Genomic DNA, 19,745 nt, shown 5'->3' with positions numbered 1-19,745 from the left:
CCAGGCTAGATTATAAAAGATTGTATTTCATGCAGGAAGAGCACAAACCAGCAGCAGACACTTCCTTAGCCTGACAAAGGGTGTTTGCACCTGAAAGCTTGCAAAGAAGATTTTTTCCAACAGTAATTAAGGCACATTAATGAATGTGTAGCAGTGCCCAGTGATTCTCAACTGGGGTGTTGCTGCCACACCCCAGGGCGCCATGAGAGAGGGTCCCTCCGGCTCCTGGCAATGCGAACCCTGCTTGGGCCTGTGAAGGTGGCATGAGATGAGCCTAGGGGTTTCCTACTGGGAAACCTGGGTGTCTAGGACAATTCTTGCCCTGTCGTGGTCTGAGCTGGTTGCAGCATAAGATGCCCTGCCGTGTTTGTGGAAAGACAAATAAAGGGCTGAGATCATCTGAAGGCAACTAACGGGGACCCCTGCACATCTCGCGGGCTCAGAGCAGCTTACATAGGCCCAGCTGAGCGGTAGCGGGCACTAGTCGCCCTCCCTAGGGAGACTACATTTCCCAGCAGGCGATGCGGGAGGTCCGGAACGCGGGTCCGGAGCTCGCGGGCACTGAAGACGGGGGAGGGGCTGCGTTGCATGCCGGGAGTCGCCTCGCTCTCCGCTTGTTCCTGCCCGGCGCGGGAAGAAGGTCATTAGCCGGCGCGGCAGCGTGACGTTGTGCTCCCTGGGCCATTGGCGAGACGCGCAAAATGGCGCGTGGGCTGCGAGCGGGAGGGGGGGCTCGTAGGGAGAAGCCCTCGCCGTAGAGACTCCCGCCCTCCCCCGCAGCCATGAGCGGTCCGGCCGCGCCGTGCGGCCTTCCGGCGGGCTGGCAAGGGGAGCACCTCTGGCTCTGCCTGCAGGCGCTCGGCTTCGAGGCGGCCGCCGGCCCCGGCAAGCTGAACTCCCACCTCAGCCTGGGCGCGTGAGTGCGAGTGCGAGTGTGTGTGTGTGTGTGTGTGTGTGTGGTGGGGGTACTCCTCCCTGGTCCCTGCCTGGAGCCCTCCCTCCCTTGTTCTCTCAGGCAGAGACCTCCCCTCCCCCCCCCACACCCACACCCACACACTGGGATCCTAACTGGATTGGGAGGAGAGTAAACTGAAGCCAAGGAGGGAGAGGGAAGAGAGTTAAGCGATGACCAGGCATCCTGGTTTTCTTTGTTAAAAAGAAATACCAAATTCTCTGATTTTAAAAAACAAACCCCCAAATCCACGTTTTTCCATGATGAAAACATAATGCCGGCATAGCTCATTTGCAGTGATGCAGTGTTTTGTTTTCATCATGGGGAAAATGTGTTGTTTTTTTTTTTAAATCAGAGAAAACCAGGTGACGTGTTACAAGCCTTTACGTTCTGTTTTGTCTTTTCCAGCTGCGTTGTAGCGTTGTCCCTAATTATTTAAGTTGGGTTGTCCCTGCAATTATTTTGCCATATGTTTGTACCCTAACCATGAGGTGCAGCCCTGTGCTGCCCTCCTTGCCCTATCTAGTGCATGGGGGGCCCCCCCATGGGCAGCCCCTAAGCAGGATGATGGCACCAGGGCCTGAGCCCCTCTGGTTTATACTAGGGGTACATCGGTAGATTTTTTTTGTGCCGATACTGATGGGTGACTTTTAACCAGCCAAATCAGCTGATACCAATCCGATTGCCATTATGCAGCCTGGCAGCTTGGCAAGCAGCATCTGGACAGTGGGTCAGGGGAGTGGTGTGGGGTGCAGATCAAGGCTTCCATGGCACAGGACAGTGTGGGGCAGATGCTGCCCAGCCGGGACAGGGGGGTGGGGGATGGAGCTGTGGGCAGCTCGTGCGGGAGGTGGCTCCCACAGCTGTGCACGCCCCTGGGGGAGGCACAGGGGGCTTGTGCACCCTGGATCTGTATATGGGGCACCCTGGATCTGTATATGGGGCAAGGGCAGGCTGAGGCCTGGGGGCTGCACCTGCCTCTTCCCAACAGGAGGGCTGAGCTGGGGCTGTGCTTGAGGCAGGCAAGGGTGGGTGACAGAGGTGCTGGGAGGGGGGCTACAGGGTGGGCCACAGCTACTCCAAAATTCACTTTTGCTCCCCCCTGCCTACTGCCACCTGCCCTACCTTGCCCGCTCTGAGCACAGCTCTGGCCCAGACCGCCCCTTTCCCCGCCCCCCACTGGGAAGAGCCAGCGCAGCCTTTATTTTACGCACAGATCTGGGGGGCATATGCCCCCCATGCTTCCCCCAGGGGTGTGCACAGTGGCCAGGAGCTGCCCCCGCCAAACCCCTCATGTCCTTTGGATGACCCACCCACAGCTCCATCCCATGCCCTGCTCTGCCCCAGCCCTACTCCCTCCCTCACTGTGGGGGCCTCAGTCTGACCCTTCATGCCCCTCCCCCCACAGACTTACTGGCTGGATGCTGCACTCCTGGACGTGTGCATGCTGTAGCTTTGCTCATGCACATGTAATTTATTCATGACGTTATCAGCCACATTGGCCAAAAAAAGCCAGTTGCCGGGAAGCTCAATTTTCCTTTTATTGGTGCTGATATGATATTGACCAATATGCACCTCTAGTTTATACAGTATGGACTGGAAGGTTGTGAACTTGACCAGTGGGTTAAAAGGTCTTGCATCTTACACAAGATGTTGATCCATTCCCTGCTAGGTGCTGCTGTGTCTGCTTCTCTCCCGGAGACTTGAGGGAGGGGACTAATGCCCATTAGCTTGTCTAAGTCTATCTCAACCGTGCAGTTGGTCCAATGACATTTACGGGCCACAAGAACTCTTGCCTTGCATATTTCCTGGACCATCATGGCAACAATATCACTTCAACACTAATATTTAAAGTGTTGGTGTTTTTGGATATGCCATGCAAAATTCTTAAGAAACGTGCCCCCAGCCCCCTTTTTTTAAATCTTCATTTTGAAGTTGACAATACAAATGTCATGTGAATTTGAATGGATGCTTCTGACTGTACCTGTTCTTTTCCAGGAACATGTTTGACAAACCAAACAAAGATGCACTTCATTTGGTTGCACACTTCTTGTTTACTAAACTGGATCATTCACGCGCAGCAGAGGCTTTCAGGTATGCAGGATCAAGGACAATGCTGAATATATTTTCAGTAATTGCTTATTTAATGACTGTGGGAGTGGTAGTCTTACAAAGTTGTCATATGTGAGGGTTTTTTTCCTTCTGAGCTCTATTTTATGCAGTTTTGTGATGTACAGTTTACCTTCCTCCTAAAATGTTCTGATGGTGGTAATATTTGGCTAATTTTGGGGAAAAGTTTCATAAAAGATCAGCAGCAACACTTTTTATATGAGTGTGATGTACATTTCTTTCCCTCATGAGTTTTCAAGCTTCAAAGATTGGGTAGGCTAGAGCTTCTTAGTGAAAATGCTTGTAAGACTCTTTTAACATGGGCCAAAGATATATTCTTTAATTTAATTCTACAATAGCTGAACACTTCTAACTGAAGCCTTCCAACAAATTTAGTCTGGGACAAACACCTCACATGGAGAAATTCAGTTCAAATGGTTTATGAAACCATACAAAAACATACAAAGCAAATAGAAACTGGATCTTTTAGAAGGAGGTATCAACCTAATGTGTAAGTAGCACTACTCTGTCTAAAAAGAGTTAACTGAATCTTTATAGCAAGCAAAAAAAAATCCCCAAACCACACAGTGTGAGTGACTTAATGTGCTTTTAGCTCTCCTGGCATCATATGTAGAGTTTGAATGCTATTACTGTTCTCCTCCCTTATCAGACTTTGTTGAAGAAAGCATCTCTACAAACCTTCTTATTGCTCAGTTACATAACAACTTAATATGTATCAGTATGGTATGAAAATGTACTAGAATGGACTCTCTTTGCTTGCTTTTGGAATGTAAAGGTTTTGTTGCCCTCCAGCAGACAAAAAGGGAGATGCAGAATTCAGGAAGAAATGCTGTGAATGGCTAAAAGAAATTTCAGTAAGTATTGGAAAGGATAAAGTGGATTGTTGTAATAGGTTCTTGTCTTTAGAATCAACACAATGCATTCTTTGATGGCAGATAGCTTTCCCAAGTACTTTACACGGTGAAAAAACCGTAAGTTGAAGTAGTTTGAAGCAAAATACACAATCTGGTATAGTTTACAAAAATCTGTTTGCATGGAAGTACAGTTTTTTTTGTGTACTGTGCAGTGCAAACCTGTGCATGAGCCAACAGGTCAAACTTAAAAGAGGGAACAATAAAGTTTGACTTGGGTACAGTTTATTCTGATTAATGAGGCCATCATATGAGGTATTTTCATGGAAAATGGACTTGGAAAACCTCAGCATGTTCTGAAAGATTAATCTATTCATATATAAGAATAAACGTGCCACAAGTTAGCAGAGTTACTTGAACAGAAGGATAAGTACAAAGCAAAATTTCCTTCTGAACTTATTATCCTAAGCTCTTCCCAGTCCATCTTCCATCAAGTTGAGCTTCTGTTAAGTATGGTTTGTGGAAATTCATAGTACGTCTTGGAATTCTAAACCCTTTTCCTAATGGTTAACTGGATAAAAGACCAGAAAAAAGTGAAACAGAAGTATGCTGACTAAAGCTTATAACACACACAAAGGGATAAATCAGTGACCAAAGCATTCTTCTAGTGATTGTGAAGCTACTTAGAGTTTAGGGAAGATGGAGGTGATCTAAGAGACATCTGAAAACGTTCCTAGCCTTGGTCTGGAACTGTTCCCTTTTATGGAAAAGCAGTGAAAGTTTTGACTCCTTTTTCCAACATGCAGCTTATGTCTCTTTTTTGACAACATAGTCTAGGCTTACCTTTTGGCTTGTTTAGCAGCTACACGATCTATATCAGACTACTGGGATATTGAGTTGTTACTAAAGAACTGCTTTTTGAGAGGAGTGTAGGTTGTAGCTGTGTTGGTCTAAGGACACACCAACTGCTGAAACTTCCTTCGCCTGACAAAGGGTTTTTGAACCTGAAAGCTTGCTTAATAATTGTTTTCCAACTATTTAAGATGGATGCAAGGAACCTTGTCTGCTTTTTGAGAGGATTTCTTAATCATCTATTTAATTTCCTTAGGTAGAATGTGGAAACATCTTTCCAGCTGTTGTAGCTTCACTGTTTCTTTCTCCTGGAGGTCCTAAGTTTATTCATTTGATGTATCACTTTGCAAGATATGTAATGATACAAGCAATGAGAACAGACTGCAAAGGTAAGTTATAACTAGCTGTGGGAGTACATTGTTTTATGACGTGAAATAGTGAAAGTACTTATGGCTTTTAATCTGTTATAAAAGGTTTAAATGGGCTTTTTAGTTCACATAGTTAAAACTCTTCATCACAGGTTGGGAAGAACTAGGCTTAGATGTGGGGTTTTTTTTTGTTTTTTTGGGTTTTTTTTAGTCACTTTGGATTTGGGGAGTGGGGCAAGAGGGATTGACTCTTAACGGAGCCAACCCTTGTATGTATAAAATAAGTTCTTGATCTCCAATGTTCTGCAGTGATACCTGGTTTGATCTTGTAGCAAGCAAAAAAATGGAAAAGTGGTGACCTAACGGTACAAATATTTAGACCCTTTCATACTTTTGAGATGTTGCGTTGGCAGGCAGTAATTCTGAAAGGTATTATATCTCTCAAGATAGTCTATGAAACAAGTAGTGTTGATAAGAATGCTGTCTTTTATTTCAAGTGAGGCAAAAATACCTTCATGAATTAATGGATTGAACTACTGCCTTACTCTTCATCCTTTGTAACTACAAACTGTACCATGTTAGCTAAGCTGGTCTAAAATTAAACTGTTATTGTACATGTCTGTGTGCGCGTGTATACAGTGTGGGTGTAAAGAGTGGGGGGGGTGTAGTGTGGGGGTAGTTGGGTGTGTATAGGGTGGGGGGGGTGTATAGGGTGGCGGCGTGTAGGGGGGTGCATAGGGCATGTAGTGGGGGGTGCGTAGCACGTGTGTCTAGGGGGGTGTAGGGGGCAGGGGTGTACTGGATGTAGTAGGGGGTGTGTATAGGCGGTGTGGGGGGTGCAGTGGGGCGGGGTCTGTGGGGAGTGCAGTGGGGGTGGGTGTAGGGTGTATGTGTAGTGGGGGTGGGGGGATGTAGTGGGGGTGTTTGTGTATGTATTGGTGTTTGTATAGGGGGTGTAGGGGGGTTGTGGGTGTAGTGGGGTGTATGTAGGGGGTGTAGCGGGGCATGTGTGTAGGGGATATTGTGTGGGTGGGGGGTGTATAGGTGCTACACACACACACAATATATACTAAGTGTATGGGTAGTGTTCATGTCTGTATATGTGTGTGTCTGTATATTTGTGCGTGTGTATTTCATAGATTTCATAGACATGAAGGCTGGAAGGGACATCGGAATATCACATTATATTGCGTGTGTGTGTAATATATAATGTGTAGTATGTATAGTGTCTGTGTATATAGTTTGTGTATATATAGAGAGACATATTTAGAGGTGTGTGTGTGTGTGTATATATGAGAGAGAGATCTCTATATACCTATATTTATCCTGCTCTGATTTTAAGGTTATGTTTCTGGAGAGAAGAAAACTGAAATATAGAACAGAAGCTTCAAAGAAGTCAAATGTGTGGAAAATTAAGTAAATAGAATTCCTGAAAACAGCTTGAGGATGACTTGAAAAACATTAAATATGTCCTTTTTCATCAAAGTGTCAATTACAATAGTTCTTTTTATGGCATTGTACCTGCATGCAGCATGAAAAACAAGTTTCCTTATGCTCTTAAGAGAGAGCGACTTTTTTTTCAGGGCCTTATCAGAAGATACTTAAAGCATATAGGAGTACTGGCAGAGAAATGTGCACAATTATTTTATTTTACCTCTTCCCCTTATAAAAGTGTTCATGGCTGTTTAGTTGCAAGTGAGACAGTAAGGTGGTCTGTTGAGCTGCTTCTTTCCTTCTTGTTGCCTGAGCTTGGGTTTAAGCAAACAGTATTATGACAGCTTTGTAGTTGTTAAGGGTGACATGATCAAGAGCAAGAAAGAAGGCAGAACCCCCTCTCCCCCCCACAAAAGTCTTCCCCCAGTTCTCTAAAAGGGAAGAGAAATATAGAAGATATAAGAGTTGAGATGTGGTATAGGTTGAGCCACCCCAGTTCCCAAGATTGGAACATCTGTATCTCATGTACATAAATTAAAATAACTTTCTAGTCTAGGCTTTTTTTGTGGGGGATAGGAGGGGAACACTGCTAAAAATTGCATTGTATAAATACAGTTGTCTATTTTATTATCTACAGATGCTGGCATATATTTCCCAGAAGCTGTAATTTTGAGGCCTGATGACTTGTACAGGGCAGCTGCAAGGTGCAAAGTGGCATCTAATAAGTTTTTGCAGGTTGTGCAAAAAGAAGATTTTGTCATTCAAGAGTATCAGAAAAAGGCACAGTAAGTGATACTTGGCAATAGGTTTTGTCTAACTGAACATCTTGATAAAACTATCCTATCCATGGCATACCTCACCCTCTTCCTGCTTTGGAAAGATTCCTGGTTTTGCTTCTACCATGAATGGCATTTTTCAGAAACTTTCACTACTGTATCTTCGCCATTTCAGCAGAGCGGTAGAAGATCCTGCTGAGGTCTGAGGGTTTTATGGATTTCTTTCCGTACTTCTCAGTGCTTCTCAATAGGGCTATGCAAAGCTCCAGTCCCTGATTCGATTTGGCGGAGATTCGGCTCGATTCAGTGGATGAATCTCTGAATCCAAATCAAATCAGAGGACCCTTTAATCTCTCCGAATTGAACTGGAACCCTCTGAATCGTTTCAGACATGGGCAGCTTTAAATGTTTTTTCTACATACCTCTAGGTAGCAGGTGGCTCGTGAATGCTGTGATGCTGGGATACATGGAGTGTCCCACAGAAGCATGGGGGACTCCCCAGTGTGCTTGGCAGCAGACCCAGAAGTGTACTACAAGCGCTTCCAGTCCACTTCTGGGTCTGCCAGAGCCTGTGCTGGGGGGCCCCTTCAGCTCGTCCCGGCTCAGTGACTGGTGCTTCCTGGATCTGGGGGCGCACCCAGGGTCCTCCTGTGGCTGATTGCCGAGCCAGTCCTCTTCCAGGTTTGGTGCTGAACTTGTGGAGGGCCCCCTTGCCCTCCTGTGGGGACTCTTCATGCGCCCTAGCATCACAGTGGTCACAAGCCGCGCCTGCTATCTCAAGGTATGTAGAAAAAGCTTTTAAAGCTTTGTCTACGTTTGAATCACTGATTCTTCAAATCAGCATCAAATCTTTAGATTTGGATTCGGCCGAATCAAATCAGGGACAGTGATCCGAATCGATGAATCGGATCCCTGTCCCTGATTCAGGCTGAATTTGAATCAAATAGGGCCCGCTTTGTGCACCCCTGCTTCTCAATCTTTTTAGACCTGAGGCAGCCCTTGGAAAATGCCAAGTCATGGTTTTTAGTCATTTTTGGCTATGGAAAAACAAGAGTAATTAGGTCAGAATGTTTTTGACACTGGGTTCCTGTGTGAAAACTCTGGATTTATGTCATGAATCATGTTTCAGCCTGTGGCACTCTTGAAAGGATCTAAAGGCACCCCAATCTAGGGTGGGCTTTTTTTCCTTGCTAAAAATTGTATAAATTGAACTGACTCTCTTTTATTATCTGCCGTAGCACCCTGGTTGGGAATCACTAATCTAAGTACAAGAGCTCTGACTCATAGTGGCCGTTACTAAAGATTAGTACATCTTATAGTTGAGGTTACTATGTATATAAATTTAGACAATTGCTGAGAAATAACACATCTAGTAATTGCAATAGAATTTCTGTGGCTGCTAAAAACTTTTCAATTCAGTGTAACAGATGACCATTTCTTTCAGGTCTTCTGTATTACTTTTCCTTCAAAAAGTCACTGCACAGGACAGCAGCAGATTGTGTGTGTTTTGCATTTTTTTATGTTGTCATCATCATAAACTGGTGATACGTGATCAAAACGACGGATCTTAAATTTCCTGTGGTAATTTTTTGCATGTTCGGTTTTTACAGATTATTAACTAAACAGATAAAAGATCTAAGATCTGAATGTGCTGACCTGCACAAGCAGCTTCAAAAGTAAGTGTACTTTTCTAGCTGTAAATTGATATATCATTACTAAAATAACTTTTGTTCCATTTTAAAGGCTTAAAGCCAGAAATTTTGTATACCTTAAGTATATTTTTGTCATGGCTAACTTGATATTTGTTTTAAATAGAATAGAGAAAAATGACCAAAACCAAAGTAACAGAGCAGAGAAAGTTCAAAAGGTGAGTATTTCCTTTTTGATGGCAGTGCCTGAATTTCTTAATACTCTCCACTATATCTCATACTAGTTTCTGGTACTGTTCTCTCCTTTTAAACATGTTAACATTTCTCTCACAACCCTATGGGCTTTTGACACTCTCAGCAAGATTTGATGCACAGCATATTTCTTCTCCTATTAAGGTTTGCTCCATGTGGACAACTGTAACAGAAACCTTTGCTGGCTTGGAAAAGGAGAAAGAAGTTGTGGATTCTGTTGTTAAAGGTCATTTTGACCAGTATACTTTAGATGCAACAGACATCGCTATCAGTGTTCCAAGGCTGCTGCTTGACAAAATTGAAAATGAAATGTACAGAGTAAGTGATAGTTTGAATAGCAAGTGTTTGTTTGTTTGTTTGTTTGTTTGTTTGTTTGTATTTGTAGAACATGGACTACTATACAAAAGAGTATGGTTGGCCCTGCAATAAATGCAATAGAAATAGAGAATAGTGGGTTACTTGCCCAAACTAAAGTAGTACACTGATCATGCCTCTGAGGAAATGCCTTATATAGGGCCACATTGTACAACAAACAGGATAAGCAATATAAGGATCTGAATTTAATATTTCTGCATCTGTTATGGTGATAAGCAACATCTTGTTGCTCACAATCCCTGCATGCATACACAGCTTAAATTTTCTCTTAAATTTTCAAGTTATTGCTGTTCAGAGGTCTTACACTTTGGGGGATGAAAGGGTGGCTTGACAGAAAGCGTGAGAAGAATTTTTAAGACAGAGAGACCAGACAAGATAGTTTTGCATTTTTTCCAACCCAGCCTTACAAAAAGTGTAAACCAAAACGTGTGGGGGGGGGGTGCAACTTATACTACAGTGATGCCCCTTTCTAGAATTTGGTGTAGAGTTATCTGGGGAAAAACTGGAGATAAAATTACACTGGTATTAATTATACCAGTGGAGGTGTCATATATCTGCTTCCAGCATAACTATCTGCTAAAACAAGCAGGCTGTTGTTTGCTTCCTGCTGTAATAGTGTCAACTTCACCAGTAATGCTGGGACAGCTGATCCTCTGACTTTGGACCCTATGCAAGTTTACACTGTACAGAAATGATGTGACATTGGTGTTAACATGTCATGTATCTTGCCCTTGTGTAAGAAATGATCTGATCCTAGATAAAAGGCATCTTAGGAGTGTTATAGTGTGCATAGGTTATAGTATAGTATTTTTGGGGAGAAGTAAGGCATAATAACAAGTGGGGGGGCAGCTTATATTTAATCAAGTGTTTTGTACATATATTAAAGGAGGTAAAAACCTGGCAGTAACAAATATAGGAAGCCCTGTTACTATAAAGCCAGTAAGTATACCTTCAATCCTTTAGTTAAGTTGTTCACTTTTAATGACACCAAGGTTTCAGCAGCTTTAAATTTCAAAGCCAAAATGAGTTTTTGACTGCGGTGCTTTTTGTAATGTTTTCTTTTTTTAAAGCCTATTTCTAATAAACACAAAGATCAATAAGGCTTGTACTTCCACTATACTTAACATAGAAAAGCCACCTGTCTAATAATTGAAGCATCATTGTTTACTTATTGTTGCTAATCATTTTTCTCATTGTTTGCTACATCTGAAGTTGCATATAGGCAGTGTATATGACACTGGAAAACTAAACTTCTTGACAGTCATTCAGTTATTAAATGAAGCCTTGAAGATTTTAAGAAGTGAATGTCAGCAAGTTGACCATAAGGCACTAAACCTAGATGTTCAGTACATTGAAGAGAAGACCAAATTCCAAAGTAAAACTTTATTGGGTCTGAGGTCAATGAGGTAAGCTTTTGAGACTTTTCCTGGGGCTCTTCACACTTTTGGGAAGGAGGATAATGAGCTCCAGAATTTTCTTTCCAGAAAAGAAAGTAGCATTTTGTAGTTTGTACCTTTGTTTGCCAATTGTTTTATTTTGCCCTCAATATCTGTTTGGCTTGACTAATCCCTAGGTTTTCAGATTTTCCATGTAAAATTGTTTGCAAACTTCAGTATTTTCTCCTGGCTCTCCTTAGACTTTGCTGTTGGCAATATAAAAACTGGAACTGGCTATTTGAGTAATTAGACAGTAGTAGAATTTGTGCCTCCTGATTTATTTATTTATTTATTTATTTATTTAGGAACTTTTTTACTTGATAATTTTTAGCATAGTAAGCTCAACCTAAAATTTTAGAATTTTAGTTTTTTGTTTTTAAACAGTTGTTAAAATAGTTCAAGAGAGTGGCAACTCTTTCACAGCTTGAAGATTTTATCAGTTGTATCCCTCGTAAAGCTTGTATTTAGGCACTCGCTGTTTTGTAGGAATTAACAGAATACATGAATGAGTGGCCTTCATTTTAAATTTGCTTTTTCAATTTTTATACTACTACATATATGAATCATAATATCTCACTGTCTCGAGTTATGGCTGGATACTGAGAGAGGAAAAAAGATTTGTTCTCAGACAAAAGAATGAAATAGACTTTGATAGTTTCTTGCCTTCCTGTGTTGTCTACCACCCCCTACCCCAACCTTATGACCCTTGTTTTAAAATGTTGCAGGCACAAGCTAAAGCGAGAGGATCATGTGTCCATAAGGAAATCAGTTGTTGAAAAGCAAAAAGAATGGGATATGAAGTGGGAAAACATTTTTGGGCAGTCTCCTTTTGGTTTGTTTAAAGTTCAGAATCCAGTAAGTGTCCATTGGAGGTGTGAGATTTCGGTGGAAGAGGGAAGGGAAGGGCAGTATGGGTGGGTGGGGGAACATACATGCTTTTACTGGAGTTGGGGGAGATGAAATGATCTATTTACACAAAATTATTTGTTATCTGTATTTGAAATAAGATGGTGTAGCACAGTGTAGGCATGCGTCATTTACAATAACCAGTTATAGCTACTGCTCCCCATCCCCATTTGGGAATCCAGAGGTGGCTGCTTCAGGTGATGATTGAGCCATGGTGACCAAAGCCCTGGCAAACATGTCTAGGAATTGTCCATATAACTCTTCTGTCTGCATGGCATAAAGTTGCACTGTGCTAACAGATCCAAACAGGTCCGGTTGTGAGCGCAACATTTTAAATTAATGTTAAAATAAAAATGACTTGCTCATTGAGTAAGGGATAGCTGCTAACTCCCTAATATCTGCTAAGCCAGTTCTCAACCTTTTTAATCTTGAGACAGCCCTTGGAAAATGCCAGTTCAGATCACAAGGTGTCAGAATGTTTTTGACACTAACTAAGAATTCCTATTTAAAATCTCTGAGTTTATCTTGTGAATCATGTTTGCACACCTAAACAGTGCTAGCATTGTGTGGTACCTGTGGTTCCCCATAAAAGAATGTAAAGGCACCCCAGGGTGCAGCAGCAACCTGCTTTGGAACACTTCATTTTGCACGGTCTGACCTTTGGTTTAACAAAAAGTACCCTTCAGTAGTGTCATGCTAATTATGTAGAGTTTCACAAAAGTGACTGCAGGCATCACTTTTATTTTCAAAGGTACTAGATTTGTTACCAGCTATGTCTGCCCTCTCTTTTGATCCTGCAACTGAAGAGGCTTATAAGACCAGTGTCTTCTGTCAATATCCAGCATCAGTTCCAGGTGGGTAACTTGATAACTTTTTTGGTCACTCCTACGAAGTTCCTTGAAATTGGGAATTCCTTTCCCATTACTCTGCTCCTTTTCTGAATGGCTCTTTGCAACTGAAGAGGGCTGAGCAAAGTTTTTCTCTGGAGCATTTCTGTACTCCTTGGGTTTGTAAGAGACCAGTCAGAAAAAATCTGTATTGGGTCTCTTTCTTCTTCCATAAACTGGAAAGTTGGGCTGAAAAATCAGCCATTGGCCTAAGAGCTGCCATCCTGTCAATACCACTTCCATCCTGCTGGTGGGGCCAGCTGCTTCAGTATGGCTGACCCCACCAGCAGACTGAAAAAGTAGGGTCCTGCATCTGGAGTGGATTTTGTTCTTCCCCACTTAGCAAACATGCTAAAAATAAAACTTTAATGAAATAACAGGAACCAAGAAAGTCCTGGAATTCTGATTATACTTCAAACTATAGCATGTGAGGTTTGACCTTGCTTTTTTTTGCGTATAGACTTCAGATGAGGTGCTTTTAACCTGCAAAGAACTGTCCTGCATGTGATTGAATCTCTTCTATTTCATTTAGATGATACCTTTTTTTTTCCTATGAACTTTCATCTGCACAATAACCACAGTTTACTCCTTGAACTTAATTTAGAATTTACTTATCTTATACTGCCAGAGCTGCAATGGAATGTACTAGATAAACCATCCCATTTAGGCTCTTGGTTGAAGTGGGAGAGGGAGGTGGAACTAATTGTGTTGAATTTTACCCATTAACACTGAAGGATTTTTTCCCCCCCCGTCAACAGAAAAACACCTATTTGTGCAGTTTTTGCACTTTCTGATAGATCAGCTCTTTTGTGCTGAACACTTTTCAGTGCTGGTTAAATGGTTTCAATACTCTGATTTAATTGGCACTGTAGCCTTTGAACAAGTCTGCATAGAGCCCTGTGGGGTCTAGAATTTACCTTTGTCATGCAAGAATACTAAGAAAGCAAATGAAATAAGCCTTCTCCTACATTCCGTCTTTTAGATGCACCAAAAAAGGGTTATCATAAGAGAGTTGATGGAGCACTGGGCAGCACAATGAGTACAGCAGAACTTACATCCTCAGGGAGGTATGATTTACATTTAGGAACTCATTTTTTCTTACTACCGAAAGTAATTTAAGTAACTATGGAAGAAGTAACTTTTCAGTAATTGCTCTTAAACTGTTTTACTGAAAACATTGATTATAAAGTGTGGATGTTAGGGGAGGTGGGAAGTTCATGGATGGTGTAGCTGGGAGGCTGGTACACAAATAGAGCTAAAAGTTTGCTCTGGTTGTCACAAGCTCTCCCTATAGTAAAACTGCCTTCTGATGACTGGGACGAATTAAGGAAAATCGTAACAGACAGGTACGGGGCAGACAATGTATGTTAATCTTTAGTAAAAGTTGCTTAAATTTAAAAACTGAGCAATGTTAAATGTAACTGGCATCTTCTCTCTTTCTAGGATCTTCTCACTCTCATCAGAGTTGGCTACATCAGAAAACTGCTGTCCAGTTCTTGAAAAGGTTCTTTAATTTACTTACCTCCAAGAGAAGTTTAAATGCTAGCAGTCTCTTGGCATTAAAAAATGCTGGCTAAACTTTTTGCATTCTCTCTAGCCTGCAACACATCTTTTTTGTGTTGGTCTTTCAGTGCAGCCACTTGCCAAGGGAATTTGTTAGCTAGCAAAACATCTGTTGTAATATCTCCTGACTCTCAACATAGGAAATATTGCTGTGGTGCTCTACGGGGTGTGGATGCAGTCTTTGAGTGGCCATGAGGCTGTTCTGAATTATGCCTTGGGATTAGTAAGGTGGTCCCAAGGTGAAGAATGCAAATGTGGCTCAGTGGCATTGTTACTGCCTTTGTTACACTGTGGCCCAAAAGTGTAGGAGCAAAGGGCTGTCTCTTACCTACATATACTTCACCTGTTTAGGCATGTTTCATACTTCAAAATGTGTTTGGAATATCTCATTCCACCCTATAAGTGGAAACTTGCAACTTTAAATTGAGTATGTGAATAAACACTCACTGTCTTTGTTGCACAACTTAAGCTTGGCAGTTCCTTCAAATTAGTTTTACAATATCTGGGTACAACTTAAAATATCTCTTGTGTATTCCTTCAGAAAGTACATACTGAAACTCCCAAAAGGAAAGAACATTCTCTTTCTCAAAAAATCTTAAAATGTGGAGTAGCCAGACCATTAGAAGCTTGGAATAATAGAGACTCTCCAGTACTCCAAACACCAACTCCAGTCAAAAGAGAAGATCCCTATAGGAAAGCAAAAGAACAGCTGGCAGAAGAGGTTAGAAAAATCTGCTTTTAAATTATTAATGCGTATGTTAATCCTCACTTCTTAAGGGAATCCAATTGAGTACCCAGATCAAATTATAACTTCTGATTTCTTTGCCATCATAGAGGCTTAGATGGGTAAAAGTGATGTCTCTATGACTTAAATCTGCACATTGCTCAATTTTGGAGGGATACCATACTACTCTGAACTGAAATATTCTGGGGGGTTCCATTCTGGCTAGCAGCTAAAAAAGTAACAGACATTTGCACAACTGTTTACTCGACAGTGCATTTAAGACACCCTGGGATGCTTAAGACACCCATCACAGTGTCTAAGATGCATCTAAATATTTAGGCCCATATGTGTTGGAGTGGCCCAAGCTCTTCACCATGTCACTTGGCAGTAAGCAGTCTGGTTATCAGTACATGTACCTTGCAGTCCTGGAGTAGGATTTGGTGATTTTGTGTGTAGGTATTTATAATGGATAGTTATCCTAGAAACTCACTGAATTTACACTCTGAAGAATTCTTTTACAAGGACTTTGTAAAGTTATGCCTTATTTTGAAGTGGAATGTTAAATATCTCCCTCTCTAAGACAAGGCAGTTAATTCTCAACTGCATTCTCAAAACTTGCCATTGTAGACTATCAGTGCTCCACTGTGTAAGCTTAATACTGCTCCCAAATGCCTTTTTCCAAAATCTTAAAGTACTTGGTTAATTGAATTTATTTGTCCCTTGGGTCTTTATCAGTGTTGTAAAGCTGGTATACTGAGATGCAAACTGAAGCAACTTGCCAAAGATGAATACAGAATTCAGATTTTCTTCTTGTACTCCAGTCCCAAACTATTCAGGAGGCTATAGTCTCTTCCTTTCCACATGGGCATATTGTACATTTAGGAGTGAAAAGTAGTTTTCCCCACAAAATAAGCAGTGATTGTTTAACTTTTGTAGAATTAGAATGGTTGGAGAATAGAATTCATTTGTTGCCATTATTGATAAACCTCTGTATATTTTATATGCTTTCTTAAGATCTGTTCTTTAATCCTCTCCAGGTTGCAAACGTGGTAGTATCAGAGTCACCCTCAAGTAGTGACGGAAAAGGGATGGAGCTGGAAGATCTAATTGAGTCTTTGGCTTCCAACCCTTTCTTAGCAAGGAAACAAATCCCTCGAACTCCAGAAAATCTGAGTGAGTTCAAAGTTGGAGTTTGTAACTGTGAAGTAGTTGAATGTAAGGGAACTGATAATATTGGAACCTGGCTGTGGAGGAAATGTGGCTTAAGTTAAGAGTGCTAAGTCATTCTGATTACTCTTTTTTTCTTTAATAAAACATGATTGTATAATAAAGTCTCTGAGATGGCATGGAGCTCTCCTATGTTGATGCTATCTTGCTGTTGACATTGGGAGCATGACTGGTGCTAAATAGCTAACTTCAGTAGTTCTGAAGGTGGTGTTTTGCTGTTTTCAGAGTAGTTGAAAAATGGGTGGCTAAATATGGACTTGAACTGAGCTCTGTCCTTGACTGACTTGTTTCATGTAGTTACAGAAATCAGAAGCTCGTGGCGAAAAGCAGTACAGGATGGCTACCCTTCTGATACAGAGTTGGCTCAAACTGAAATGGTAACAGAAGGTGTTCTATTGGATATAAAGCCTGTACCTCAAAACAGAATAGACTCTAGTGTGACCTGCTTTATGTCTTCATCTCACATATCAGACCTCTCTACTTCTAATTTTAATGTAGTAGAAGGGAAGTCGTTATTAAATTGGATGACACCTGAACCTCCAAAGCAGGTGATGTTTAGTCACATCAGTGACTCGCCAATCCAGAAGCCAGCTACCGGAGCACTACCTAACAAAAGAACTTTGCAAAAGGAATTAAAGGGTACTGTTTTAAATGAAATTCTTAAAGAAAATGTACAAGAACTTATGCCAGCTATGGATAAAAGCATAAATGTTCTGAATAGTCAGGAAAACTGTAATAAGGTAACAAATACTCCGTCACCTTATTGTCAGAATTCCACAATGCATTCAACCTTGTCCTGGGATGCTTCTCAGATGGTAAGTGGTATTAGTTCCGATAGCCGAGACATTATCCAGTTTGGAATACTGCATGAGACTTTCCCAGAAGAACTCGGCAACCTAAGCCTTACTAGCCCTCAAAGTTCAGAGACTGATGATATACTGGGGAGTAACTGGAGAGACAGCAGGTCCTTAACAGAAAGTACAAAAAATGAATGGACTACTCAAGAGTGCAAATTAGATTTGGAGTCTATTCGCAAGCGATACGAAGCACTGAAAAAGACTCTTTTTGGAAATGACTCAGCTCTGGCCTGTAAAAAACAATTTGTGAGGAATAATTCACAGCTAAGCTTTACTCCAAGCAGCACAGAAACACATGACGTCTTTAGTCCTTCAGAAAAATTCTTTACACTAGATACAGAATATATTGGGACACCCTCACACAAGTCTCTTCCTCATAGAAAGCACTCTCTCTCACCTTTGGTTTCATTTACTCCAGTTCAAGAGAGATTGAGATTAGTAGCACAAAAGAAACCTGGAGATTTCCTGCATAACTCAAAAGGTAGGCTTTGCTGTATGCTTTTCAGAAAGGACTTTGCCACCTAGTATATGTGTAAGAAATGTCTTCACTTCAGGGTCCCCTTTTGGTTTGAGTAGCACCTGGGACTCCACTCTGGGGGCAAGATAGTGGCTTGTCACAACTTATGCTTGGTCTCCTTTGGGTTTGGGGGTGTGGAAGAACACTTCTATCAAAAATTTACAAATGGGGAGCTATAGATGCCTTTGCTAGACTCCCCTCTAAAAGAGGTAGAAGCTAAGGTAACATCTTAATGTACATACCAGGCGACGTGTCCTGATGAAATGCAGTACAGCTTCCTGACCTTTGGTAGACTTCTTGGAGGACATGCAAACATTGGGCAATATATGTGGGTAATTGGTACCAGCTCTTAGCCTGACATTTGGTGTGAACCCTGATGGATTGTCAACTAGCAGTAAGCATTGCATTCAGGAATCTTGCACTATAAAACAGAACACCGTTGAGTGGAAGGGTTAGAAGTAAAACTCAACAGGCAAGTCTCAAAGGGCCAATAAAACTTAATTTCTGTGGTGCATGCTATGTGGGCTACATCTTGAAATTATACTGAAAGTAAATGTATTCATGATTTCTTAAGTGGTCCTCCATGAGCTCTACTTGCTGCCTGCCAGGTGGTCTCCAAATTCAAGTCAAAGTCCTAAACGAATTGGGACTATTGACTGAGTCCTAAATTTAGTGGGAACTGACTTTCTTCCATAGTGGGCACTCACTGCTTCTCCTTTGGGACTGCTAACTGGGAGCTTAATGTTCACTTGGGTATTATTTATTGGCTGTAATTTAAAAGCTACCGCTTTTGTAGGTCCCATTTTAGGTTAGCCTTTGTGCTTTCTGCAACAGTAGTTTGCTAATGCATTCCTGGTGCTTTGCTGATGTATATAAGGGTTCAATAGATATTGACTAGTTATTGCTTTCTTGTTCTTTATTTGCATTGTTAAAGGATTTTTTCCTTTCACTTCTGGAACAAACGTAAGTTTATGAAATGTCTCACTACTGTATCTAATGAACTTCTCTAGATTTAGTATCTGGAAATGTTTTTTTAAATGCTAATATAATTATCACATTCTCTTTCCAGAAGAAGAGACCTTGACTGAGAAGCTGGATGCAAAGGAGTCTTCATCTGCTAGAAAGATTTGTAAAGATACAGTTTCACAATTAGAATTATGATGTATTTGCACATGTAACATGCTTTTACATTAAACAAGTGGCCATGCAATTAAAGTGCATTTTGTAATGTACACTTCTCAAGCCCCTCATTCTTAACATATTAGACTGTAGTTTGTAGTAATAAAAGTGGCAGTGCTAATCCCAGCCACCATAGAAAGAGTTAGTGTGCACTGCTGACTTAGGCTGAATCTTTTGGTTATTCTTCAGAGGGACTTGAAGATTTTTTGATCATTTGATGTTGGAGGAGTAGCAGTGGAGTAATATGGAGTCGAAACATTCTGTTAGATTGCATGGTTGTCACAGGCAAATAAACTGAGGCTGAAATGACTTGCTACTATAAATGTTAACTTTAAAACAAATTTGGGTCCATTAGCCACATGTTTTTAAGAGTCCTTAAACTACTATTGTTAATCCATCCTTTCTATTTTTTTCAAAAAGTAAGCAATTAGTTTAAACGTCTGGTATTACACAAGTTAAACACACAAACTGAATGAAAAAAGCTTGTAAATGACAGTGATTGATGGATGCCTTTTTATGTGTAATATAAAAATGTTGTATTAGGTTTTTTCAACCAAACTTGGAACTCGCATATTTTATTGCAAAGCCGAAGAGGTTTCACAGGAAGAAAAAAGATGCCCTTTAAGGTTCCTTCTCCATATATGTAATGCTGTGTGTCTTGTTCTCCCCTCTTCCCCTTCCCCCAGCAACTGTATGGGGGTTGCATTCAAATTATGGATTTGAGGGTGAGGGCAAATTCTACATATGGTACATCCGACTTCAGTGCATTGTGGCTTCATTCGTGCCATGTTAATAGGTACCCTTTGCAGG

At 41.4% G+C, this 19,745-nt stretch overlaps 1 protein-coding gene and 1 non-coding gene across 5 annotated transcripts; both read left to right on the top strand.

The window, feature by feature from the left end:
• The first annotated feature begins 610 nt into the window (after positions 1-610).
• Positions 611-18,988, top strand: HAUS6 (HAUS augmin like complex subunit 6). 4 transcript variants are annotated; one of them, XM_090038777.1, is made up of 17 exons: positions 611-916; positions 2,951-3,046; positions 3,858-3,936; positions 5,042-5,174; positions 7,225-7,372; positions 8,974-9,039; positions 9,179-9,230; positions 9,409-9,582; positions 10,852-11,045; positions 11,801-11,930; positions 12,733-12,835; positions 13,851-13,935; positions 14,312-14,372; positions 14,973-15,152; positions 16,193-16,328; positions 16,686-17,720; positions 18,826-18,988. In XM_090038777.1, the coding sequence occupies exons 1-17, from the start codon at positions 783-785 to the stop codon at positions 18,915-18,917; spliced, it is 2,898 nt and encodes a 965-aa protein (XP_089894903.1). In that variant the 5' UTR covers positions 611-782; the 3' UTR covers positions 18,918-18,988. The 4 variants fall into 4 exon arrangements, with proteins under 4 accessions (XP_089894903.1, XP_089894902.1, XP_089894905.1 ...); XM_090038776.1 differs by having other exon boundaries at positions 16,680-17,720; XM_090038779.1 differs by having other exon boundaries at positions 778-916; positions 3,878-3,936; positions 16,680-17,720.
• Positions 14,100-14,231, top strand: LOC149868517 (small Cajal body-specific RNA 8). The gene has a single exon (XR_016441531.1).
• Positions 18,989-19,745: the final 757 nt, after the last annotated feature.

The sequence above is a fragment of the Crocodylus siamensis genome, chromosome 3 (assembly GCF_052110815.1).
Source record: "Crocodylus siamensis isolate JL-2025a chromosome 3, ASM5211081v1, whole genome shotgun sequence".
Classification (NCBI taxonomy): domain Eukaryota; kingdom Metazoa; phylum Chordata; order Crocodylia; family Crocodylidae; genus Crocodylus; species Crocodylus siamensis.
The sequence above is the reverse complement of the archived record's forward strand: the minus strand, read 5'-3'. Positions and strand labels throughout refer to the sequence as shown.

Excerpts from the sequence above, each read along its gene's own strand:
- HAUS6 (XM_090038776.1), top strand. The coding sequence starts at position 783 with ATGAGCGGTCCGGCCGCGCCGTGCGGCCTTCCGGCGGGCTGGCAAGGG. Across the intron at positions 14,373-14,972 it reads GCTGTCCAGTTCTTGAAAAG|AAAGTACATACTGAAACTCC; the intron begins GTTCTTTAATTT and ends GTATTCCTTCAG. Across the intron at positions 16,329-16,679 it reads TCGAACTCCAGAAAATCTGA|TTACAGAAATCAGAAGCTCG; the intron begins GTGAGTTCAAAG and ends TGTTTCATGTAG.